Here is a 26,057-nt window from a genome sequence, read left to right on the forward strand (position 1 = left end):
GCAAAGGGTGATGTCCTGTTTGGAAACTAGGATTCTATTAATTGGGTCTGTCCCGCTTGCTTCCACAGCATAGGGATGCTTCAGCAAAACCTTGGGGGTCATTGAACCAGGGATTGATGCTAGTACATTTTAACTTGGTGGCATTTCATTTTGTTGCTTTTTTGGTTATTTTTGTCCTTTTCAACTTTGTAACCAAATCTTTTAACTTTGCTACACTTAAATTTTTCCCCTCGGCTTGTCTAGAGCTGAAAGGAATCTCAGATAGTTGCAGCAAACATAAAAATGATGGTATCTCTAGAAACTGTGTCCAAAAGAAGGAGCTGTGCAGATTAAATGCTTCTGATGCTTGCGCTGAATGACAAATGTCACTTTGAGGGTGGAAAAGTCAAGTGGCAAGATCGGGGGGGGGGGGAAAGCCTGACCTGGCTTATGTTTTCTCACAGCCCGGTGGCAGGTAGCAAAGGGGCCACCCACAGCTTCAGGAAATCCCATTTGCTCAGAGGGGCCAGTTCAAGAGGAGCTGGGTCTGGGTGTTGTTAGACAGGAGAGGTCCGGAGGGTGAAGGGAAGAGGGCCTGGGAAAGCTCCTAGAAAAATTGGGGGGAGGGAGGGAGGGGGGAAAAAAACAAACAACCAAACAAAAAACAACAAAAACCGCGCTGTCCTCGGGATCTGTGATACAGCGTGGCGGTGGCTGCCAGCCCCTGTGCCCCCCCCCACCCTCCTAAAACTCCAAGAGGGAAGGTGGTGATAGTAACGTGTGAAACTGCAGCAAAAAGGAAACACTTTCTCACGCAACTCGCAGTTGTTTTTCTTGCAACTGGCGATTAAAACTGTCCCACGCGGGAGGCTGCGGGTGCCCAACTCGAGCGCCGGACGCCCGCGTGGGCGACCGAGGCTTCCCCGTCACCACCGGTGACGGCAGCTTTGGGGGGAAAAAAAGGCGCGGACCCCCCTTCCTGCGAGGCGAGACCTGCTGCGCGGGGAAGGGGCGATTTCCCCCCCCCCCCCCCCCCCCGCCCCGGCTGCGGGTGGGCCGGGATCAGCGAGGGTCTCGCGTGGGCGCCCACCGGCGGGCGGTACTCCCCCCTCCCGCCCCGGGGGTGGGGGGGGAAGGGCAGCGGAGGGGCCGGGCTTGCGGCACATTGGGGAGGGGGCTGCCGGCAGCGCCATCCCGGGCCTCGCCGCCGCCTCCCCGGCGGGATGGGAGGAGAAGGGGGGAGCGCGGCAGGGAGCCGCCCGCCGGGGCCCGGCATTGGCGGCGGCGCAGCAGCGCTGGCAGCGGCGGGGCCGGGAGCCGCCGGCCGCCGAGGGGAGGGGTCCGGGCTCCGTGCGGTCGCGGCGGAGCCGGCGCTGCGGCAGCAGCAGGCGCGGCGGGGCGGAAGTCCTTTGTTGCAGCCGCGGCGGCAGCGGGAGCAGCAGCAGCAGCAGCAGCAGCAGCGGCGGCGGCAGCGGCGGCAGCTCCCCCTCGGCCGCCGCCTCCTCTCCCCGCGCCGCGGGTAAGCGGGGCTGCGCGCCCCTCCGGGCGCTGGGGGGGGGGAGAGGGGGGAAGGCGGGAGGCGGCCGCAGCTCCGCCGGCGGCGGGAGGTGGGAAGTGCCGAGCGGCGCCGGCCGCGGCGTGGCCCGCCATGGTGGCGTGGGGCGGGAAGGGGGGGGGGGGGGGGGAAGCGGCGGTGGCAGGTAGGGGCTCGGGTGCCCGGCCAGCCGCCGGCCCGCGGTGACCTTGCGCCCCGGCGGGGCTGGCGCGGCGCCGGGCGGGCTCCGCGGGGGCTGAGCGGCGGCGCCGCGGAGGCGGAGGAGGGAGGCGGCGGGGCCGGCGCGGTGCTGCCGGGGGCCGCGCTCCCACCTGCGGGGGGGTTGGGGGGGGGGGGGGGCCCTGCGGAAGCGGGCGCGGGATGCTGCGCTGCTCGGCGCCGGCGTGGTAAAAATGAAAAAAAAAAAAAAAAAAAAAAAAAAAAAGGCAAGCAAACCCTGAGAAGCGGCCTAGGGAGGTGAGGCGGCGAAGGGCACCGCGCTGGCCTATTTACTCCGGGGCTTGAAGTCACATTAAACATCTCGAGTGCCGTTATCGCCGCCTAGCCCCGTCCCCCCCGCCAGCAGGCCAGTGGATCCGAGCGCTGCCTTCTCTCCCTACTTTTTCTTTCTTTTCTTTTTTTTTTTAAACCCCCAAAAGTTCGAGCAAGTTGCGATAGTTCAGTGAAAAACTGAGCCGCAGCCTGGAGGGAATGCTCCACCCTGCCAGGCAGGAGACTTGGGTTTCACTCGGGGCTGGCAGCGCACAGGATCGCCTTGGAGGTGGCTGGAAAGGAAGGGGAATAGTTTTGTCACATAAAAACAAGCCCTGTGCTGCTCTGGGAGCGGTGTCGAAAGTCTCGTTCCTCAAAGGACTCTTTTCTTCTCGGATAGAAAGGTAGTAAAAAGAGTAGAGGAAAGGGGACTGAAAATGCTGTGGGTTTGGGGCTGGGGTTTTATTCCTTTCTGTTCTTCAGGATTTTTTTTGTAATTCAGTTCTGAAGTTTGGCCTATCTGTCGGCCGATAGATGAGAGCCGGTTCCTCTTGACACGTAGGCATTGGTAAACGGATAGCCCGGGTTGGATGCTGCTTAATATTTGGGTATTTACTGCCAGATTATGTCATTTGCTTGCATTATTTCCCTTGCACTAGAGTATCGCAAGGTACAGCACATACTGCAAAACTCTCCGGGGCTGCAACAGTGTGGTGTTCCTTAGGCATTTAATTACATTAAACAAACATTCCTTTAATTAAAGGTGTTTGTTTAACATTCCTCATTACAGCTCTTGGAAAAACCCACACAGCAGCCATGAGCAGGGGGGATGTGGGCTTCTCATTTTTACCGAATTACGACTTAAGCTTTCATGGCGAGCGGGGGAGAGGCATTGAGACCATATGGCCGTGGGGAAAACCGGCCAAACGTGAACGGTTGGAGCGCTGGCAGAGATTTTCCTAGGCAGCAGCATAGCGAGTTGACAGGATTGTAGAGAGATTTTTGGATGACTGGCCAGAAAACCCGAGGAGTAACAAGTCGTCTCAGTGGCACCCTGCTGCTGTTTGAGGTAGCAGGGAACCAGCCGGCACCAGGTCCGGGGGAGGCTGCGTGGAGGGGGGTGGCTTTAGGAGGATGTAGGTAATGAAGACGTGGGTTGGTGCTGCGTGGGAAGCACGGAGAAGTAATAGAAGCTCCTTCTTCCTGGTAGCCGGAAAGTTTTGTGTGGAATAAGATCACAGACTTCACAGATGCTTCAGCTCTGCTTGCACAAGTCTTTTCTTCATGCTGTGTTATCACTGGCACAGGAATTTGCAGCAATTACATTGGGAGCGCACACATCTACCAGTGAGTTGGGTTTTTAGATGCTTTCTTACTTGAATGTGTGAGGTGAATTGCTTCTTTCACAGATTTCCATTGTTGTGGAGGGTGGAGAGCCCTGAAAGTCGGGAATGGATGAAGCCTTAGCAGTTACCTATCTGTTCTATGGAAACAGAACCACTGCTCAGAATTGAGAGAATGAAAGTTTCCTGATAAAAATCCCGGTATCCTTTCTCTTGGTTGTTACAGCTGGACCTCTCACTAGAGTCCTTCCGGACCTCACAGGCACGTAGTGTGAGAAGCCCCATGTGCATTTTTCGGTTTGACCGGTGGTTCCCCAGCGGTTGGGTTATCCTGCGCTGCATCTGCCTGGGCACGGTAAACACCGTCACCCACCAAAGAGTTCTGCAGCAGACGCAGCATGTGGGCACAACAGCTGACATAATTTGCATGAAGACCATTTATATCCTCAAATTTGTCTGGTAATTTTCTCATTGTGCATGTTGTACCATTGCAAAACTCTCTAGAATTAGCTGGCTGTTGCCTTTTTTCCCATATTAAACCTGCTTCATTGGATGGAGTCCTTAGTAGCTGCTTTTTTTTTTTTTTTTTTTTTTTTCCCCTTTTAATTTGCTGCAAGTAAAATGTGAAGCATTTAAGACCAGAAAGAGTCAACAAAATCTGTAGCCTGGCCTGTGTGTCACAAGTTACTGTGCTTCATTCATGTGCATCCAGCGAGTTGTTATGCCAAAGTACAACTTGTATTCAACCAAGGATGCTTTCCTTGCCTTCACACTTACCTTCATCTGAGTGCCTCAAGAGATGGCTAAATCCCCAAGATGCCTCTTGAAGTTGAAAGTTAGGATAACTGGGAGAGCCTAGATAAAAAGGCTCATCTTTCTGCTACAAGGCATAAATGGGGTGTCAGAATTTTTTTCCCCACTATTTCTTTCTTTTAAAAGTATCTGACAACTTTTTACAACTGTAAAGGTGTCAGATAAAAGATAACCGTGACTTTCTAGAGTAATCCTTTGTGGCTAGCAAGTTATTTTAAAGCTCTCTCTAATACTTTTACTCCATAGATCTGATCTAAAGTTGTTTCAAGTTGAGATGGGGCTCTAGCGAAAACTCCGTTTTCTTAATTTATTCACTCATGCCTCTCTGACAGCTTATTCATTGTCTTTCAAGGAGTGCTCCTACCTAAGAACATGTAATACATCTTAACGAATTCTCAGTTTGCAGCTGAGAATTGTAACGTGCTAAATTTTGATGGCTGTTTCTCATTTGCGGACATGGATGCTGAATCAGCGGAGAACTGCCTGCTGAGGAGGGGATCCAGTGGCTCCGACAGCGTGTGGGTGGGGGCTTTGGAGCATCTTGCCTTTCTCTGGTTCAGATCTAGCTCAAGTGTCAGCTGAAACTTGTTTCCATACGTTGGCCACAAGTCTGTTTAAAATGAGTTGATTCAGCCATCAGGATGTGTCTGAAGATGGGTATCTACATCATTAGAAATGGCTTCACAACTAGCACGCCTGAAGGCAGCTGATTGGAAGGGCTATGGGAGGAGGATAAATTATATCTTCAGTCCTTCGTAGCCTGAATAATGGAGCTTAATTAGATTTTCCCTGGAAGTACATGGAATTCCCATAATTGTTTTAATTCATGGTCAAGGCTGCGCTTGCAATGCAAACTGCATCTTATCCCTACCTGCTGTTGAGGTGGATGGTGGTCACCCGGCCCCAAGTTTTTTGCTGTTTTTGCAGCATTTGTATAAACTGGGGCACCTTCTTGGACTCTACAGTACCAGAGCAATCTCGGTGGCTTCATCTTGAGTATGTCTAGATAAAAGCTGTAGCCTGTTGACAGCTCCATGGTTAATAAGGCACTACCCAAATGCGTAAGCTTCTCGGGCATCATGCATAGAACTTAGACATGTCATGTAGGATTTTCTCCAGAGCATCTAGGTGCTGTCATTAAGGAATCCAGATTGTCTGAGAGAGCTGACCCTCAGAGGCAAAATAACCCTTTAGAGAGGAGAGTTCTTGGGACCTCGTGTCAGGGTGGGATACGGTGTCAGACTGTGATAGGGAATTTCCTTTCTGTTGCCCATGTGCTTGTTTCTTTGGATAACTGGGCGTTGTTTTCTCGAGGTTTTCCAGTCTCATTTTCTATTAGCACCAAATTCTCCACTCCTTTATTATACTTCTGTCCGGCCTGCTCTTGGTTTCCAAAGAAAAGCAGTCAGTAACTAAGCATGTAAGTGCTCCGTTTTTGTCTGCTCAGCAGTGGAAATGCTGGGTTTTGAAAACCACCTACTAATTTTAGGAGCCGAAAGGCTCCTAAATTCTGAACCTTGTGGTATGTCTTTTTTAAAGACAGAGGAGATAGCAAAAGAACTTCACCAGTTCTTTGCTTGAGGACTTATTTTACTTCTTTAGTTTTAAAACATCTCAGAAAATTTTAAATGTGAGGAAATGACAAAAAGCATGAAGCTATACTAAATCTTGTTAGCAGACTTAGAAACAATGTATTTGGTTCGTGTAATAGTGCAACTTACCTTGTTCATGGTAATGTCTGACTAGTAATAATACACGAGTGGTGACTCAAAAGAAAATAAAAAATCTGATGGCAGACAAACAGTTTGAATCAAAGCGTGGCAGTGTAAAAATAAACCTTTACTAGGAAAATAAAATGCATGTGGAGGATTTGAGTTTGAAAATCTGAGTGAAATTGCCAGACTCAGATATTTTCACTTTTCATACCAGGTGCTTTTCTAGCATATTTTTTCAGAACACATCCGTGTCATTCAGCACTGCTTACGGCATGGCCTGTTGCTGTATTTACTGCACAGATCAATCATTGCTGAAGATGGAGTTACTTGGGTTCCTCATCGACTTTCCTGTGACATTTGTGACTACAGTATTTGGGTGCTTTGCAAAGGCAGTGTGCTAATCAGTCGGGCAAGTGGCTGATATTTGTCCTCTTCATGAAATAGGAGAGAGTCAAGAGAGGATCAGAAATATTTAAAAATTTTGGATTGGCAAACTTGCATGCATAGAGTTTTAACTTCCCAAGATACTTGGTGACAAATACAGACAGAGGATGGCTCCCATTGGCTTCAGCTGCTGCTGGTTGTGGTTCCCTGGGCGAAGAAATTGGACATCCAAAAAATGCAAGCCAGACTCACTAAAAAAAAAAAAAAAGTTGAAATAACCTGTCCTGGCACTGATGGTGATGGGATGCTGTTCTCCAAGACCATATTAATTGCTGTAAGATTCTCCTTTTTTGTACCCCCAGTCTCATTCACTTCACATCCTCCAGCTGCTGTGCCGAATGAGCAGGTATCTTGTGTTGTTGCTGCTCAGATCTATCCCTGGACAGATCCAGAGGATGTGCTGAGTAAGGAAGGGAGCCTTTGGCAAGAGGTAGGCTGGAAGACTGTACTATAATATATACATAAATGGCAGCTGAATTAATCCTGCATTAATTATTGAATTTCTTGTGTATACACTTAACTCTGAAACCTTGGGTTTTCTGTAAAAAGGACCTGTTTTTATTCTAATGCCTTCATTTTTTCCAAAGCAAACTTCAAAAATAGTTTGCAGCATTGAACCGCCCACATGGGTGATAAATGCAGATCTCTGCCATTTTAGCAATTACACTAACAGAATAATGGTAAATGATCATTTTGGGATGGGAAGGAACTTGTCAGCAAACCCGTGATATTTGCTGATGGCAGAATTGGAATTTGGGGTTCAATTCCAGCTCTGACAGGGTGAACGCTATAATGCTTTTCCACCCATACTCCAGCAAAAGCATGTCTATTTTTTTCACCCATTCTGCCCTAGTCTCTACAACTTGACTCCTCCCAAGCACCTTCCCTCTACCATTTAGACCCTCACTACACCTATTTTTAATTTCCACTGCTGCTTCCTAGTCCCAGTCCTCGCCTCTTGGCTCAGCGCCCCACTCCCAGCCTGCCTCTCCCTGCCCTCCCGATTTCCAAAGGTTTTCCCTCCCTTACATTTCCCAATCTCCCTGCGTTTTCACTAAGTCCCCTCCTGGGTCTGGCTCTCATCAGCCAGAACCGGGTGATTCTTCCGTCCAGCTGCCAGGAGGGATGCTAAAGCCCGCTGGCGAGTCGTGGTGCGGAGCAGTCTCCGGCGAGCCCCGCTGCCGGTTTGGGACTTTGTGGAGGTGGCGCACAGAATTACAGAATGGTTTGGGTTGGAAGGGACCTTTAAAGGTCATCTCGTCCAACCCCCCCTGCAGTGAGCAGCGACGTCCTCCACTAGATCAGGTTGCTCAGAGCCCTGTCCAGCCTGACCTTGGATGTTTCCAGGGATGGGGCATCCACCACCTCTCTGGACAACTGGTTCCTGTGTTTCACCACCCTCATCGTAAAAAATTTCTTCCTTATATCTAGCCTGAATCTACCCTCTTGTAGTTTAAAACCATGGCAGAGCTCTGCGTGGAAGGGGGGTTTCACCTCCGGTGGGATGGTGCAGGCAAGGCCCCTGTGTACAAAGGAGCTGCAGGAGGATGAAATGTTCTCAGCGAGGCTATAATCTGAGATTTTAGTAACTAACAAGTGTGAACAAACTGATAATTTTTATCTTCTTCTCCCCCTCAATCTTATAGCTTGTCCAAATTCAGGCAGATTTCTGTATCATGACAACATATGCAAGACATAGCACTCCTCCCATATGAAGTCTCTCTTCAAACATTTTGGAAGAAACTTTTTTAAAAGAAAAAGTAATAACCTACATATATGAAATCTTTTTCTTAGCCTCATTTCTGGAAACGTTTTGGCTGAAATTTTCTGTGGAGGAGAAGAAAAATAAATCAGTCCAAAGCAGACAATAGAGAAGGAAAGTTTTGCCTTTGCTGGTTGAAATGTGTCAAAGTTTTAAATAGTCCAACACATAGTGGGAAGTGTTGGCAGCTGTAAATATATAGTTACATACGGCAGGTTAATACATCATCCAGAGGAGGATGCCAGTACTTTCATTAACATAAATAACTTCAAACGCTCTCTATTTTAATCTCTGTGTAGTACTACCACGGTAGAGGCCAGGTACGTATCTGAGCACCTCGCCATCCTGGTCAAGCAGCCTCACGCTCGGGCTGTTTTTTCCCAGAGTGGTGGTAGGAAGTAGGCGCTGCTGGTGGGCCACTGCTGTGTATCAGGACAGTGCTGAAAGCTCTGCAAGAGTTCCCCTGTCAAAAGAGGAAATATATTTCACCTTTTTCAAAGAAGAAGGAAACTTAGAAACGATGAGTTTGTGCGCTGTCACTCCAGTGGCTGCCAGATCATTCCCACTGTGTGGAAATGCCCCAGTCTGTGGGTGCGTGCAGATAGTTTGTGACCTCCTTTTTTCAGTACAGGCTTGCTGCTTTTACTGCTCTTCTGCTGTTGGAAGGTATGATGGAGTACTTTTAGCTTACAAAAAAATTTTAAATGAAAAAATTAAAACTTGCCGCTTTATGAGGATAAGATTAAAACCAGCTGTCCTCAGCCTTTTCTTGTCTCGATTGCAGTTCACACCAAGAGGCCCATGGTGCCTTAGACTGCATCTTCTCACTTTCTTGTTGATTTTCTTCACTCTTACGATGTGGAAGTTGAAGTCAATTCTTTGTCATTATGCAGCTGCTGTTCTTAATACTTGATATAGTATGCTAAATTATATTTAAGTATCTAATGAATTACCTCAAATCCAAAACAAGTTAGCACTTGGAAGAATATGAAATGCCTGATGTTGAGAGCTCTGATATTTTTCACAGAAACATCTGAATTCACCCAGTGACTTAGACAATAATCAATCTTCTGTAGAAAACAAATGAACCTGTTTCAGAGATTCTCCTACTTTCAAAGCCACTCTTTTGTGAGTTAGTAAGGAAGCCATTTAGGTAATTTCATGCAACGAGTTGTATTTCTGCAGTGGACATCACTGGGCCAAAGTGGTCAGAGAATTATTATGGCAACATGCTTGCCTTGAGTTCTGGGTTTGGAGGATTGGGTTGAGAGGAGCAGCTGCCATTCAGATTCTCATCATCAGTGTAGTTCAACCCAAATCTCGAGGTTCCTGTGGCCAGCCAAGGTCTTGTGCTGGTGGTGATCCATAAGTACTGCTGTGTGAATTGGCAGTAGGGAATATTGCTGGGCATGGTGAACATGTTCTTGTCCTAAAAGCTTGAACATCTTTCTTCCGTGGCAGTCCTTCGTGGAATGAAGAATGGTGACTTAACGTTAGGTTTGCTACTTAATGAGCCAGGCAACGCCTACGAGTTGTGAATTCAACACTAATTGTGGAATATAATTTCTCCACCCGTTTCCCAGCCTCTAGGAGATGTAAGCCGTCAGAGGAATAAGAAGAAATAGGGAGCATTTTTGTGTGTGTTGTCTTTAAATTTTGAACAGTTGAAAGAACGGTTGTAAATCAATCCATATATTTAATTGAGTGATAATGTGCCATTTAATATATGTTGTTTGTTAGCCTGTATGTTATTTGTACAGATCTCTTGTTTGCAATAACCTTTCAAAATGTTAAGTACGCTTGTTATTGCTTGAGGTTTTTAATTTAAATTAGGGAGCTCTTTATACCTTCTTTTGGTTTCCCACCCCCCTCCCTGTGCAGATAGTACAGATTATGTGTATCAGTAAAGGTTCTCCAAAGTGAGTAGTGACTAGCTGTTGGATCTGGTTAAGTTTATCTTCTGTAAATCAAATGCACGCCTCCGGTGTACGATACGCTTCTTCTGGATGTTTTTGTTAACGTAAACTAGTATGTTTTCTTCCTCTTTTTTTTTGAGAACAAATTAGTCCTTTCGCTTACAGCGATCCTCAGCGCTCACACCTTTCCCTCTAGTCTTTGTCGGGGCTTCATTTCGCTGTGGCTCCACCTCCGCCTTGCCGCCCTTCACCCCTTCTCCAGCGCCGAGTTTTAATTTGTCCGGGCTCCCGCCTGCGTGTGTCGGTTCTCTTACAGCGCTCTGGGAGCGCGGTTTGGCGAGCAGCGGGAGGCACGGCGTGCAGGGTCACCGGCTGGGGCGTGGGGCGTGGGGCACGGGGCGTGGGGCACGGGGCGTGGGGCGTGGGGCACGGGGCGTGGGGCACGGGGCACGCCAGCGCCGCCGGGCTGCCCTCTGCTTCTCACAGTGCGCCTGAGCTTGCAGTTCCTGGTTTGCAAGACACCTTGCAGATAAGGTTGAGACCGTCCCGGAGCTGCCCTCAAGAGCAAAAAGTGTGTAGATACAGCCGGTGCAGATGCTCCACTGATGGATGCTCCTTTAATGGGGAGGGAAAGACCAATTTGAGCCTGGCCTGGTTTCCAGTATAGGTTGCATCCTATGCCCGTTGGGCTGTCAGGTGAGGAAGGCAGGTTGAGACTGAAGAGTGGTTTCTTATGGTCAATGTACCTTGTATCGGTGTTGTCCTGGGGCCACCTTACAGAACTACCCCGTGAAGTTTTTGAAGTTCTGCATCCAGAATTCATATCTGAAAATCTTGGCTGTAGGTCTTTGAGATATATTCACTAATTTATATTCTAGCAGCGTCGCTCTGATTGGCATGTGTGGTGGTTATGTTTATTAGTTTACTAGTCTTGTAAGTCTAGTGGTGAGAACATGGAATTATGGATGTTTTCACTGGCATCAATATTTGTAAGTAGTTACCAGCAAAGATTTCCAAACAGGAAGCTGTTCCACAAGCAGTGTGAGAATGGGAAGATCTGGAGAAGGAAAAGATTGCCGCTCCTCCCTATGTTTAAGTAGGTTTTGCTTTTTTTTGCGAGTGATTTAACAGTTGTCTTCTTCTTTATGCAGGGCTATAACTGAAGTACAAGATGGCAAGAACCAGCCACAGCAACTATGTCCTTCAGCAGCTAAACAACCAAAGAGAGTGGGGCTTTCTGTGCGACTGCTGTATCGCTATCGATGATATTTATTTTCAAGCACATAAAGCAGTCCTTGCTGCGTGCAGCTCCTATTTTAGGATGTTTTTTATGAACCATCAACACACTACAGCCCAGCTGAATCTAAGCAACATGAAGATTAGTGCCGAATGCTTTGATCTTATTTTACAGTTCATGTATTTAGGAAAAATTATGACAGCCCCTGCCAATTTTGAGCAATTCAAAGTGGCCATGAACTATTTACAGCTATATAACGTACCTGAATGTCTAGAAGATATACAGGATACAGACTCATCTAGTTTAAAATGTTCATCTTCTGCTTCTAGCACCCAGAATAGTAAAATGATATTTGGCGTGAGAATGTATGAAGACACACTTGCTAGAAATGGCAGCGAAGCAAACAGGTGGGGCATGGAGCCGCCAAGTTCAACAGTAAATACATCCCATAACAAAGAGCCTGATGAAGAAGCTTTACAGCTAAGCAGCTTCCCTGAACAGCTGTTTGACGTCTGCAAAAAAAGCACCACGTCCAAATTCTCTCACACAAAAGAGCGCGTGTCCCACTCGCGCCGTTTTGGAAGAAGCTTCACCTGCGACAGCTGCGGGTTTAGTTTTAGCTGTGAGAAGCTACTGGATGAGCACGTGTTAACGTGCACTAACAGGCATTCCTACCAAAGTGCCAGGTACTATGGTGCTGAAAAAATAGACTTTAATGAAAAGGACTCTACTTCTAAAATAATCTCCACACAAACAGAAAAATACAAGGGGGACTCGAGCCAAGCTGCGGACGATTCTTCGTCTCCTGTGTCAAACATCACGAGCAGAAAAAGCAGCACGGTTGCCTCTGAGACGTCAGGTGAAGAAGGAAGTAGAGCCTCTGAGAGGAAGAGGATCATCATCAAGATGGAACCAGAGGACAATCCTGCAGATGAGCTGAAGGATTTCAATATTATTAAGGTGACAGATAAAGACTGCAATGAGTCTTCTGACAATGACGACCTAGATGATGAACAGGAAGAACCGCTTTACAGATACTACGTCGAGGAAGAGATCAGAGAGAAGAGAAATGCTCGGAAGACTTTAAAACCCCGTTTATCCATGGATGAGGATGAAAGAAAGTGTTTGAAAAGTCCACGGCACCTTAACAGGAAGGCTCCCTCAGTGCAGGAAGACGTGGAGAATGCTCCTTGTGAACTTTGTGGGCTAACAATCACCGAGGAAGATTTATCCTCTCATTATTTATCCAAACACATAGAAAATATATGTGCTTGTGGCAAGTGTGGTCAAATACTGGTCAAAGGCAAGCAGTTGCAGGATCACGCGCAGACGTGTGGAGAACCCCAGGATCTGACCATGAACGGTATCAGAAATTCTGAGGAGAAAATGGACTTAGAAGAAAACCCCGAGGAGCAGTCGGAAATACGGGACATGATGTTTGCAGATATGCTAGAGGACTTCAGGGACAGTCACTTCCAAATGAACAGCCTTCAAAAAAAACAGTTATACAAGCATTCTGCCTGTCCTTTCCGATGCCCTAATTGCGGTCAGCGTTTTGAAACTGAAAACCTAGTGGTTGAACATATGTCAAACTGCCTGGAGCAAGATCTGTTCAAGAACTCCATGATGGAAGAGAACGAGAGGGATCACAGACGTAAGCATTTCTGCAATCTTTGTGGGAAAGGATTTTATCAGCGTTGCCACTTGCGGGAACACTATACCGTTCATACCAAGGAAAAACAGTTTGTTTGTCAGACATGTGGGAAGCAGTTCTTAAGAGAGCGCCAGTTGCGGCTCCACAATGATATGCACAAAGGCATGGCCAGGTATGTCTGTTCCATTTGTGATCAAGGAAACTTCCGAAAACATGACCATGTACGGCATATGATATCTCACTTATCAGCTGGAGAGACTATATGCCAGGTCTGCTTTCAGATATTCCCAAATAATGAGCAACTGGAGCAGCACATGGATGTTCATCTGTATACATGTGGAGTATGTGGAGCAAAATTTAATTTGAGGAAAGATATGAGATCTCACTATAATGCCAAGCATTTGAAAAGAACATAAGTGTAAACATACTGTTAAAGCATTAAGTTGGCAGCAAAGAGAACACCAAAGCAAGGCATACAGAATAGTAGACAAAAATTGAGAAAAAAAAAAAAAAATTGAAAATAAGTCTCTTTTTTTTTATTATTTTTTTTTAAGACCCTCCTAACCGTAGGTGTCTATTTAGGCTCATTAAGTATATAACTTTGAAAAGCATCATGTGTTTAATTATTACATTTTCACTGTTTCCTAATATCAGTTTCTGTTCTTAATTTTATTGTTTTACTAAGTAGATATACAAATCATTATTTTTAAACTGTAGATTAAAAGCACAATGTTACCCCTTCACTGACTGCTATTAAACAGTTCTCGGATCCATGTCCGTAAGATGAGTGCTTTAATATTTCCATGTGTTGTTTCTTCATGTGAAAATTTTAGATCACAGCGATTAATATGCAAGAGAATAATTGTTCATAATCCCCAAATTATTTTTTCAAAATGAAAAAAAAAAAAAAAAACCAACAAACAAAAACCAACCAAAAAACAAACCAAAAAAACAACCCGATGCCAAGAAATAATCCTTTGCTCTCTGACTCTGCTGTGAGGGCAGAGCTGGCTGTCCTGGTCCTCTGCTTCTTGGCTTTGTCGGAACGTGCATCCCAGGGGTGAGAGCACGTAGGCTCAGTTAAACCTTGCAGACTTGGACTGGTGTGCGCAAAGGGAAAGGGAGTTAATGGCTGTCGGGATAACCGAGGAGTTCCCAGCAGAGTGGTCATTTTCCAGACTTGAAGTCCTAGCAGAACTGCACAACTGACGTTGGCCTTTCTTTTACTGTCTGTACCTACGTGGGTATATATAACCTGCTCATGCTACTATACAAGGGACGAGTGGCTGTGGTGGATTGTTAGGAATGCAGGATGGCCATGTGCATTGAAGACCTCATTTTTCAGCCTAGCTGTAAATGGTGCCTTGCTGCTTGTGTTGGAAGGTTAAAAGTGGGATTGGTGTGAAGATAGTGCCATTGCTTGGGCGGGGAGGGGAAGGGGGAGCGTGGCTCATGTGAACCTTAGTTTTTTTGCTTCTTGTTTTCATGATACTTTCGGAATGTTCTGTTTTTCAACAAGAATATAACGAAAAGACTGCAGAGTTTGCTTAATAAATGTAAAGACATTTTATGCCTTTTAAGATTCCTTTCTGATTCTAGTATAGCCCTGATCCGTGTAGTTTGTCTCTTAATTTAATCGAATTTTAAAATCCTACTAAGTACCAGCTGACATGAATTTGGTGAGGCAGTTTGGCCTTTGAGAGAACGACTGGCTTTGACTCTTAGGCACCAGCTGTCTAAATGTTTGTTAAGTGCATGATTTCTAATGGGGGGAAGGAAAGGATTCTAATATGTACTGTTGGAGAAAACTATTTAAAAATAAAACCTCACAGTACTTTTTCCCAGCAGACCTCACTTTATCAAAGAGGGTTGTAATGCTATTTCCCACTGAGCCGTGGAGAGGAAAGCAATTTAGATCAGCAATTAAGGCAATTGAACTAGATGATGGTTGTAGGTCCCTTGCAACTGAAATAATCTATTCTGTCACCTTGCATGCCAGTGGTGGGGTTGAGAATAGGAGCCAGGAGTTGAGGGTCTAGTCCAGGGCTTTCACACACTTGTCACTGAGTTGAGTTTTCATCCCTTGTTGTTTCTTGGGGATTACAAGGGGTATCAAGCTTTAATGTTAGGCTATTTAGAGAAGTGAATACAGTTCAGAATCTCCACTATAGCTATTTAAATTAGTACAAGTTGCCTTGCGTTTACTCCGTTTTAAGTGGAATTTCTTTTGGTTGGTAGACGTGTGTGTTTCTGCAGGGATGGAGAAGGACCCCACTGCTGGACCTCAGTCCTGAGCCGGCCGCTGGCTCCGCAGGCTCTGACTGCTTCGGGTGCCGTTTGGGCCTTCAGCATTTTGCCGTAACTGCTCAGTCCTACGTTTGCTTGTATGATGCTGAAGCCAACCAAGCCTGGGGCCAAAAAGACCACAGGCATGAATGCACTCCAGCGTTTCAGTTAATTCAGAGCTTCGCCCTTCTTAGGATTTATTCCACATTCCCCATCGCAACCCAGACTGAGGCTTAGTGTGTGAGAGTTCAAAGAATAAGCGGGATGGGTATTTTTAACACTTTTTAGCACTGAAATCAGTGCTAAGGCAACTCTAAGACTTTTCAAAAGACAAAATATTGAATTTAGACATGAAGTAGTTAGGTGCTGTAGTGGAAGAGTTGCAGGGGTTAATACACTGCAGACAGCACTTCTCTGACGCGCAGGTCATCCCTTATGGTATCGGCTACGGCTGGACTGGGAAAACCAGCCAAGGGAAGTGAGACAGAACTGGAGGGTCCTGGGGGGAGTTGGCAGAAGAATCTTGTGGCACTGGGGGAGCAGGAAGGCTGAGTGGGAGAGGAGATCCTGAGCGGGAGGGAGTGGCAAAGGCTGGGGGGGGTGAGATTGGAGCTGTGCAGGGAGAAGCAAATCCCAAAGGTGGCATGGCGGAGGCGGGCGGAGGAGTGGATAAAATGTCCTGTAGATGCCTGTGAGACTGGAGTGGGAATGACTCAGCTTGGATGGGAGAGCTGTTGGCCTGGGTGATCAGCTCACTACGGCACAAACTCAGAGTGCGGATTGCGTCCCAAGAACAGCCAGCCCCTGTGCTGGAAGGACTGCAGTGGCACAGCAGAGCCTAGATTAAAGACGTTGTTGAAAAGGAGGAGGTGACCTCTGTGAACTAAGAGATCATTCCTGAATACAGTGAAGAGCTGAGGGTGATTTATGGAGACTCCTGCTCAGGGTCAGGAGCCTTTGTTTACAATGTATTGGTCTGAACTTGACCCCAAAACGTGTCACAAAAGATGTTACTTCCTAGTATAAGCAGAGCTGCCAACTACAGAAGTTAAATGGAGGCACTGGGAATGATGGAATTCATGTGTACTACCTAACTTTATAAACACCCTGGAATACCTTTGTTTTTCCATTATAAGCTGTGTTGTAGTAGTCTTTCAAAGGAAAGTTTGTTAAACCTCTCCAGCTGAACTTGAATTAATGTTTTTTTCCTGTTCTTGTGAAACAAAACCCAGTGTCTTGGAGCTCACGTGTATGAATGTCCAGACTAAGCCCCAAAAAGAGCATGAATTGCACTGCGGGGCAGCTTAAGAGTGGATTTACTTTCATCTAGGCAGAGAAAAACAGAATGACTGAAGTAGCCCTGAAAGTGATCAAGGGGAGTATAGGAGAGCAAATCCAAGCTACGAAGGCATAAACAAGACTGTCTGGCTTGCGAGTAGGTGGGGAGAGTGTTTCTGATGACATGTAAAAGCATACAGGGGAACAGCATGGGACTGCTGAAGAGAAGGCCTCGAGTGACAGGAGGAATTTGGCTGCTGAGAAGGGGCTGAAGGGGCGGGTGCTGAGGCAGCCTGGGGCTGGTCACCCCCGAGGACGGGTGTTCTCCCCAGAAAGGGATGATATCTGCAGGAGAGTGAAATGGTGGCGTTTCAGTGCTCTTACCGTGATAAAAATTATTGTGGAGATGGAATGAAAGCAGATCTGAAAAAAACCCAATTGCAGTTACAATATCCTAGAAGTCTTGTTGTTACTTGAAAGATAGCAAAGGGGAAGCAAAAATGCTGCATTTAAAGTCCTGTTTCCTCTAACAAATTTGTACTTCTCGGTCATCATAACATAGTTCCTTTGCATTTCATTACTGCACTATGTGGACTGTTGGAGTGCGCTTACGGATCTTTAAGGTCTAAGCGTATCACATTGCACAAGGCGTAGCCGGAAAGAAAAAGACTTGCTGGATGCTCTGACTTACAAGAATAGCAAATCACTTAAAAATATTTTTGAAAGACCTCTCTCTGTTCTGTTGTTTTCCTCATTTTGGCACTGGTGTGGGCTGTGACCCTGAAAATAATTTATAAGAAGCCAGCCTAGCTTTGAGCTTTCAGCATTTACTAAAAGTTAAAAAGAGAGAATTCATGAAGACCAGGAATGGGCTTTAAAATATCACAAAAGCTGTGAAGCTTCTTTTTCTGTTTCAGAGCAGACGTTTCAAATGTTTATATACATAAATATATACACTTGTAAATGCTTATTGGCAACTTGTTAATTTGAAGAGTATTTACATTTGTGTATAATGATATTTGTAGCCAATGAGTCTGGGAAGAAATCTTGATTTGAATAGATTAGAATATCACAGAATCCTAGGAATTTATGTTTTTTATTAGGGGACTTCTCTAATATTTTCAGTTAATAAAAATACAATTCAGCATATTTTTTATTCAAAGCTGAAAACAGAAAATGTACTGCCCTGGAGAATTTATTAAAAAATATATTGTTATAAAAGTGAACACTTTGACTACACTATTGTATTTGAACACACTAGTGCTAAAACCATGGAGAGCATCTCAGCGATGGGTGAGGACGCAGGTCTGCTCCTGCAGGCAGTGCCACCGTGAGCTCTGGCAGCCCCTTCCTCCTCCCCACCTCGTTTCAGGTCTCGTATCCCGTGCGTGCCACACTCTCCGTTGTCAAAAAGCACATATTTATGTAGCTTCACAGTGAACTGAATCAAACTCCGGGCTTTATTTTATTCCATGTGGGGCTATTTTTTGGCTGGACCAGTTCCCCCCTGTGCTTCCGTCTCTGGCTCTGTGTCAGGTCTCGTGCTAGCACAATAGAAGGGGTGGCCAGAGGGGAGAAATGAGGGTCTGGGAGGGGGCTCGTTTGCTTAAACGAGGTGTGCCAGAACTCAAAGCACATTTGGAGCTTAACTCTCTCTGTCTCCACCAAGCATCCTCGTGGAAGCTGAACTCTTACATTCATCTCCTATTTCCTGATAAGGAAAAAAGGCAGCCCAGCCTCTTACATACAAATGAGACGCATCTATGCTATCTACCCTCTTTATGAGAACTGGAAACCTTCCTGCATCCAGCTCACCCTCAAATATGCTCTGGAGCTTTCTCAGTCTTTCTTAAAACAGCCTTTGCAGTGCTCCGCGCCGCTGGGCTGGGTTCGTGCGGTTGGCCTGGCCCGAGGCCAGGAAGGAGCTGGGCCCCTTGTCTGGCCAAACACCAGGACCGTCTCCCACCTTCCCCCCGTGTCCGCACCCTCCAGCTGTGGGCCCGGCTGCCCCGTGCCCCTCGCCACGGGCTGAGGGAGGGTCGCAATAAGGGGAGACGGTCGTCTCGTTTTTGGTCTAATGCTGAAAGCTCGGGATAATTCCTTGCGTAAGTTAAGGAGACACTGGCAGTTGCTATCCCCGTGTGCCTGCTTCTGACTGCTTAAGTGCTTCCTAATCTGAAAGGGTTAAAAATCAAATATTCTGATTTCCCTAATTCTCACTTGGTTTGATGCTTGTCACAGATTTAAAGACCTACAAGATGTAGCATGACTAATTTGACTTTATGAAGTCTGCTGAAGGCTAGAAATTAAGAACATGTTTTTAAAAGCTGACATTTCTGTAGTTCTCAGCTATAAACCAGTTTTCTGTGTTTTCTTCCAACTTCCAAAAAACCTCCTAAAATATTGCTGTGCAGTGTATTCTTGAGACGTGTTAGTAGGCAGATTTTGAAGGGGAAAGATGCCAAAAAACAGGACACATTTTATAAATTAAGTGTCTTCTGCCACTTTTGCAGTCATTTCTATAATTCTGGAATTAATTGTGATTTCATTTTACTTTTTCATACAGAAAGACAAATCTTTGTTACAGGGCAACAGAGCTCATGACTCAGGAGTCAGTTCATCATGGCTATAAATATTCAGCCCTGAAGCAAACAGCCCATGTTCCTTTTCATGTACTTGAGTGACCAGTGCCAACTTTACGAGAGAAGTGCTATTGGATCTTTCTTTGGGTCATTTTTGCCCTCAAATGTCTTGTAGGGTTTGATTTTTTATTTAAGTCACGGGAAAACACTTGTGCATCATTCTTTTAGAGAAAATGTTTTCAGTAATTTGTGCACATTCCCTATATAAAAGTAGTGGAAAATGTGTTTTGAAAGTTTGGTGTTAGTGCGTTCAAGGGAATACAACAAAATTATGAGATGAGAAATCAGCAGATAGTCCAAGGCCAGATTTTGACTGGCTGTTTTACGTAGCTAGTATGGCACACCTTAACCAAAGAACCCAGAATTTCAGAAGTGGTCAGCATCTTTGATTCTCTTGTAAGAAAACAAAAAGGTTTAATCCTTTCCTGTGCCTTCTGGCATACTAAAACTATAGTAAATCTTCCTGCAGATACAACCACAAAACCAATGCTGCATTTAGCATTTCCTATGGGAAAAGAAAAAAAAAAAAAAAAAAAAAAAGCTGTTTCAGAGCTGTTCAGAAACTTCCCTCTCTGACAAAGTCCTGATGTTGCTATTGTTTTTACTCAAACTCAACTGTCATTTGCATCAATGAGATTTTGGGGTGTACATTTTTTTTTGGTTGCAAATAAGAGATGATCTCAGATAAGCATGTCTTGTGGTTCTGTAGACATCCCAAGACTCCTGACAGGGAATGAGAGCATTCCTTAAAGGCCTCCAAGTCCTGGAAGCTGTGTGGATTGTGGGAAATCCTCTGGAAATCAGGACTGTCTGCAAATCCTTGGTTTCTCAACTTGTCTCTCAGGCAAAGTGCCACCAGTGTCAGTGACTGCCAAGGTCTCTGGAGCAGCACTGTTCCCACCATGAAAGATGCAAAAATCAGTCTTTCCCCACCTCTTCTCCCCCATCTCCCTTGATGACAAGGTTGCTAGTTTAAAAATTCATCCTTTCGGCTCTTCTATTTGCCTTTTTTGAAATGGGAAGATGTGCTTCCTTCCTGTTTTAAGTCAAAGACTAGGGCTAAGGACTTGCCTTTCTAAATAGTTCTCACATGTTCAATTGAACCGACACAACTCAGTAATTCCTGTTCTCTCCTTTTTTAGGTAACCATCCCACTACGTTGGGGATGGTCACCAGAGGGACTTCTGCTTGTGACTCCCCAGAAAATGCATGGGAGAAATATAATGCCCTTCTCTCCATGGCAAAAGCCCCAAGACCGTGAAAGTTTGTGGAAATGCAGATAGTCTGGCTAAAAATAGTTTGCTGAATACCATAGATTACTTTTGGTTTTGGCAATACATACACCAGTCTTCTGGTATCGGTTACTCTCCTTCCTTTTACACAAGTCATCGTTACAGCATTTATTCAGGATGCTAAAGATGGTGCCTCTGTTTCTTCCCTGCCTGTGGGGTTCCTACTGGTAGAGAGTCCCAACTACCAAACTACCGAGGTTCTGGTTTCCAGCCATTGGTTATTTAATTATTTACACAATGTGGAAACATTTTAAGAGATGAAATCTAGAATATTCCTCCTTCAGGAAAAGGATAAATACAGTAGTATTGTAGAACGAGGAGATACAGGGGAAGACCCCGTGGAACCGACAAAGAAATTGTCTTAGTACATTCCACAGCCCAGGAGAGAGCCTGGATCTCTGAGCTGCATTGCTATCAGGTAGATTAATTTGTGTACACTTACATATGCTGTAAAACATGACACTGGCACAGTCTACATGCCTGGAAGTATGAGGAGTAGCCCCACCTAGTCCGCTTTCAGATGAGGTTGTGTTTCACTTAGATTTTACCAGCTGTTGCTAACATGGCTAGTTCTGCCAGAAGCGACAGAGGTCCTGATGAAGAGTAACTTAAAAACTGAGAAATAGGTCAATTAAGACACAAGAAATCTTACAATAATTGTTACAGTTCTTTCAGCTTTAGTTTGCTGTGCAAAGAGTTAAATAGTTCAAAGGCAGTTTCCTTTGGAGAATGTTTATTTGATCAAGTTCAGTGTGGCTTAGACCCCAAATAGAAATACTAGCTTCAAACAGAGCACCACTATGAAAGTCCGTGGCCTTCCAGACCTCACAAGCTATGTTGGTTTGTTACACAGAGTCAAAACAAAGATGTCCCTTAAAACACATACACATTAACTCAGTGTATTTCACACACCACAATCTTTTCTCTCAGATCTGCTTTTCTCCCCAGTCACCAGGGCTGTGCCAAAGTCACCGAGATCCTGGATGATCTGTAGACTTCTCAGTAAAGAGCATATATGGTATGATTAGACCATCCAAGCTACTTAGATCATTAGCGAACTTTGAGTGCTACTGCTCCTATTTACTAAGCTTCAAGTACTACATCCTTCAGATTTTGGAACAGTGCTTATCTTTGCTTCTTGATTCCCTTTACATTGTAGAAAGCAGGGTGAGGAAGAACCCAGCGGGTGCTTCTCTATTAAATGGAGCCTGGAAGATCTTGTTAGCTGGGGGCTGTTGGTTCTTTGTTTTTCCGAGACCTTAGCTGGCTGAATCTTCAGACTTTTAATAAATGTGCTAAGCATTAAAAAACCATTATTAATACATGGTGGGATACGCCAAGTTCAACCACTTAATGTAGCAGTCAAACCCATGCAGATGCCATTAGTACAGGAACCTGGTATCATGCCAAATCTGGGAAGTTTTCTTTGATCTATCTCCAGATCCTCCTTTTATTTGTAAACATCCAGCTGATCACAGACTTCCTCTGACTTTTATGAAGTGGAAGAAACTTCATCCTTTGTAACATCTCTGAAGTGCTTTAACTTTGCAGATGTTCACGGGTTGGTGTGATGGGGAGGTATGAGCTCCATCTGGTGGCTACCTGGAAATACGCGGATTTCTATTTAAAAAGCTCAAACGTTTCTACTGTTGAGCAGAATTTACTGTGTGAAGAGGGAAGCAGATCCTCTTGCAGCTGTGCATTCCTAAAGCAACTTCTGTTTTTAGGGTAGCTAGAGCATTTTAGAGTCTGGGAGGAGGGCACAACATTTTACCTCTAATCTATCTTACTGTGGGCTAAAAGCTATTACCAATCCCAGCAGTTCTCTGGTGTTCACAGCTCCGTACGTACACCACACCACCACAGTTGGCACTGATGAACAGTGTTTTTGCAGTCTCATCGGAAAAATGTAATTTAATATTCACAGGCAACCCACCTTCCCACACTCAGAGGTGGTCCCACACAGCATAGTTGGTGTATTTGAAGGTGGTGGTGTAAAGAAGCTCAGTCATGCCACGTGAGCTGTGTGTGATCTGCAAATAACAGAGATCTTTGACAGTAAAATGCAGGCCAGCATCTTAATAAACAGCAGAGTTAAACACTGATGTTGCCTGGGGAAAAATAATGTTCACATGCATACTGTAGTTAGAATACCTTTTTTCCTCCTTTGTTAGTTTACAAACAAAAAAAAGGCATTTCCCAACTTCTGAGCTAGTCAGGTAAGAGCAACTTTGAAATAACAGCATCAGTCCGATGAATTCCCCTCCCAGATTTGAAGAATATTAGGCAGACACATGGACTTGCTGCCAGAACCAGGAGTACTTTGAAGCTAGTAGTTTGCCCAAGACCTGCTTCCCCATGTTCACATCACCCTCCTGGCATGAAACAAAAGCCATTTGTCCCAGATTGCTTTTTTTGGCCACCATCAAGTATGTGACATGGCACAGAGGGCAGATAAAACATGCAGACAATTCTGGGCCTGGCATACGCTGTGAGGGCCTGGCCACATGTCACACAGGGCGTCCTATAATGCTCACTGAAGTGTGGAGCACCACTCTCAAAGCTTTCCTCTCAAAAGTGTGCCAGGAAATTCAGCCCTGAGCTGGCCTTGAGGATGCTCTAGCAGGTAAGTAATGCAGACAGCTGACCAACCCGGCTTCACATGCAGCCTTGAGGCCTTTCCTGCTCTGCAGTGTAGGCACAACCACTTGGTCCAGGGCTGCCACAATGTGCATAAAAACATCAAGTGTAAATTAGCCAGAAGCAGGACAATTGTATACTTTGTACAATGTGATTTATATATCCAGAGAAAGAAGTCAGTGTACCAAGAAAAAAAAACCCTGAGGATTGTCTTTAAGTTACATCCACATGTTTCCAATTTCTTGACTGTTTGCATCAGATACAAAGCTGCTCATATTTGTAATAAATTAGTTTGGTCAAAAGAGACTTAGAGGAACTGTAAATATTTACATCATTTATCTGCACTTAACCTCAAATAAGAATTTGGGGAGGGGGTTAAATAAATACATAAGTTACCTCCAAGTTAGGCAAGGGGGAAAAAAACCCAAAAATATCCAAACAGAGGCAAATATGAAGCAGTAGGAAGTATTCCAGGGTGGGGATGTTCCAGGCTATGAGAAGTCCAGGCTGAGGGGAAATACTACTCATGTGAGTTTTTTGAGCATCCACTAAACCAAGCCATAAACCACTGCTGGAAAGTAACACATACAGTATAAAAAATAACTTCTGTGAGGCTTGGGAAGTGAAATTTTTCTTCAGCAAATCTTTAGCTGTTTTGAAAATGGAAGGCAAAAGAGAAAGAAACAAACAAAAGTTTTTGAAACAAGATCAAAACATTGTTTAAGGTTGTGTTTTGGTGGGGTAAGGGTTAAAGGAAATAAACTGTATGGCTTTTAAACAGAGTTCCTGACTGTGGTGGGTGCTCTGAATATAATTGAAGGATGGGTATTTAGAGCAAAACCACACCATAGTGAGGTGGGAGGGACCACATCATGCTAGCAAATACAGTACTGGAGTGTGGGCTTCTGACTTTTAATATTTTTCTTGCATTTCTTTTCTGCATGGCAGTAGTGAAATAGGGACTTCTAAGCTTCTGAACAACTGAGAGAACCAGGTTTGAAGAAGACATGAGGAAGAACTGGTCGGCAAAAGATTTCATAAAATCTCAGAACCGCATATGCCAGATCTGAATTGGCACCACCTTTGCGTTTATTGACATACTGCAGCAGTCGCAAAAGGCACCAAAGCAATCAAATTAGGACATGCAGTAAAAGTTGTTTTGGACTCTTCTCTGTATTATAACACTTACTTCCTTGTGACTATTATTTACATCTGTTAAAAACAAATTTGAAGTCTCCTTTCATGGAGCAGACAGCCAAAAGAGGCAGATGGCAGGTGTTAAGGGCTGCACTGAAATGAGTTTGCAGAATTTGCTATTCACGTGCTGGAGTGCTCCTTTTTTGAAATGAGGCATCTGAGAGTTTCTGTCAAAAACTGGTTAGATTTTTTTAGTCCAAAAATTAGAAGTGTATGCTCATGAACTAGAATTTATGTATTTTCAGACAGTTACAATGATAGACTACCAAGTGTTAAGAAAGATAAAAAAATTAATCTGGAGTACGAGGTGAAAAAAAAAATCTTAAAAACTGAGGACAGAGGGTCCCTGAGAAAGGACAGGATGGTGAGAAAGATCCAGCTGACTTGATTCCCCCTGCTGCCATGATCATCATTTGCAAGCTGAAGAGGACCTTCCATGGAGCACAGTGCTTGTATGCGGAGAGCAAAGAAATGGTGCTCTGGTCTTATTACAAGAATGGTGAAAAATTTTTACCAACAAGGAGATGAGTTAATGTGAAATAATCTTCACAGGGCCCAGGGTGCACCTTGATGTGGACCTAAGCCTTGCAAAAGCTCGTTTGAAGAGGAGAATCAAGCATTCATGTTCAGATTTGAGCATTTTAGGAATCCTGTTTCCAGCTAAATTAATGGGGAAAAAAAAACCTAGCCAAAAACCCAAGGCAGTAAATATTTAAAATTAGGGTCAGCATGGATTAAAAAAATAGTAAGCTCTTTTGCTTCCCCCAGACAACAGTGAATCAGATTGAGACATGTAAGCGAACTAAACATGCTGATCTATATTCTGTTGTAGTTATGCATCTTACTAATTCTACTCATGACTATAAAAAGATGTTTCATTGTTCAGTATAACTGTTATCTCAAGAAGAGTCTGTCTAATTTTATTTCTAATTGGTATACTTTTCATTACTGTTGTTATGAAGTGTGTAAAATACTGTCTGTATTGCAGCTTGTATAGGGCATGTGTCTGTGCTTGCTTTACTCTTTTTGAGTTTATAAATTTGCTATACAGAGGCAAGAAAAGGTGTTCAGATATCTTTGAATGTGGTTGCTTAATCTAATTGCATAGCCCCAAACATTTCAGCATATACATGTTGAAGGTATTAGCTCTATTAACATGTTAACACCTCAAACATTAATATAGGCATTTGAAAAGCCTTCGGTGCAATACTGGAATGCCAACACTTCTGTCCCAGTGGCTGTGCTGGAGCAAAGGGGAAGATGGTGACGCTCTGGGCAAAACCAGATACCGCTGGGGACTCTGCAGGGAGAAGGCACAATACAGCTGGGAAATCTAATAGAAAATGGGATGTCCTTTCCATAGAGAACAGGAAGGACCTACATGGTAGGACCACCACAAAGCAGAGAAAAGGAAATATGTTTATAGCATCACCTAGCAATAGGCTTTCAACAGTATACTAATTGTAGGACATCTAGAACAGGCTGTGACTGTTCTGTAACTTAGCAATTATTTGTAGTCTATGTAGAGTATATCAGTGGAGACATTCCAGGTTAGTCTTCATCATCTTTAAAGCTTATTCTGTGCTTTGATACAGTATCTTTAATAAAATATTCTTAAAATCTGCTTATTATTCTCCTTTAATTACATCTTATACCTGAGTTAATAACAGTCCCAGCAACAGGGTGAAGTTCCAGTTACCACCTGCTTCATCTGCTCCTGTTTGTCCCATCCACCTGCTAAGAAGGACAAGAGGGAAAACTGAGATGAGTAAAAATCAAATAATCATAGGAATGAGAAAATAAGATAAATTTACAGCACTGCTACAGTTCAAT

General features: G+C 44.7%; 1 protein-coding gene across 4 annotated transcripts; it reads left to right on the top strand.

The window, feature by feature from the left end:
• The first annotated feature begins 1,144 nt into the window (after window positions 1–1,144).
• Window positions 1,145–25,848, top strand: ZBTB1 (zinc finger and BTB domain containing 1). 4 transcript variants are annotated; one of them, XM_042799074.1, is made up of 3 exons: window positions 1,145–1,498; window positions 11,150–12,889; window positions 23,976–24,600. In XM_042799074.1, exons 2-3 carry the CDS (start codon window positions 11,170–11,172, stop codon window positions 23,984–23,986), a joined length of 1,731 nt encoding a protein of 576 aa, XP_042655008.1. In that variant the 5' UTR covers window positions 1,145–1,498; window positions 11,150–11,169; the 3' UTR covers window positions 23,987–24,600. The 4 variants fall into 4 exon arrangements, with proteins under 4 accessions (XP_042655008.1, XP_042655007.1, XP_042655006.1 ...); XM_042799073.1 differs by having other exon boundaries at window positions 1,146–1,498; window positions 11,150–13,061; window positions 23,976–25,848; XM_042799072.1 differs by lacking the exon at window positions 23,976–24,600 and having other exon boundaries at window positions 1,146–1,498; window positions 11,150–13,662.
• Window positions 25,849–26,057: the final 209 nt, after the last annotated feature.

The sequence above is a fragment of the Tyto alba genome, unplaced genomic scaffold, assembly GCF_018691265.1.
Source record: "Tyto alba isolate M040663 unplaced genomic scaffold, T.alba_DEE_v4.0 Super-Scaffold_29, whole genome shotgun sequence".
Taxonomy (NCBI): Eukaryota; Metazoa; Chordata; class Aves; order Strigiformes; family Tytonidae; genus Tyto; species Tyto alba.

What these genes read in the sequence shown, in the direction of transcription:
- ZBTB1 (XM_042799072.1), top strand. Translation starts at nt 11,170, where the DNA reads ATGGCAAGAACCAGCCACAGCAACTATGTCCTTCAGCAGCTAAACAAC.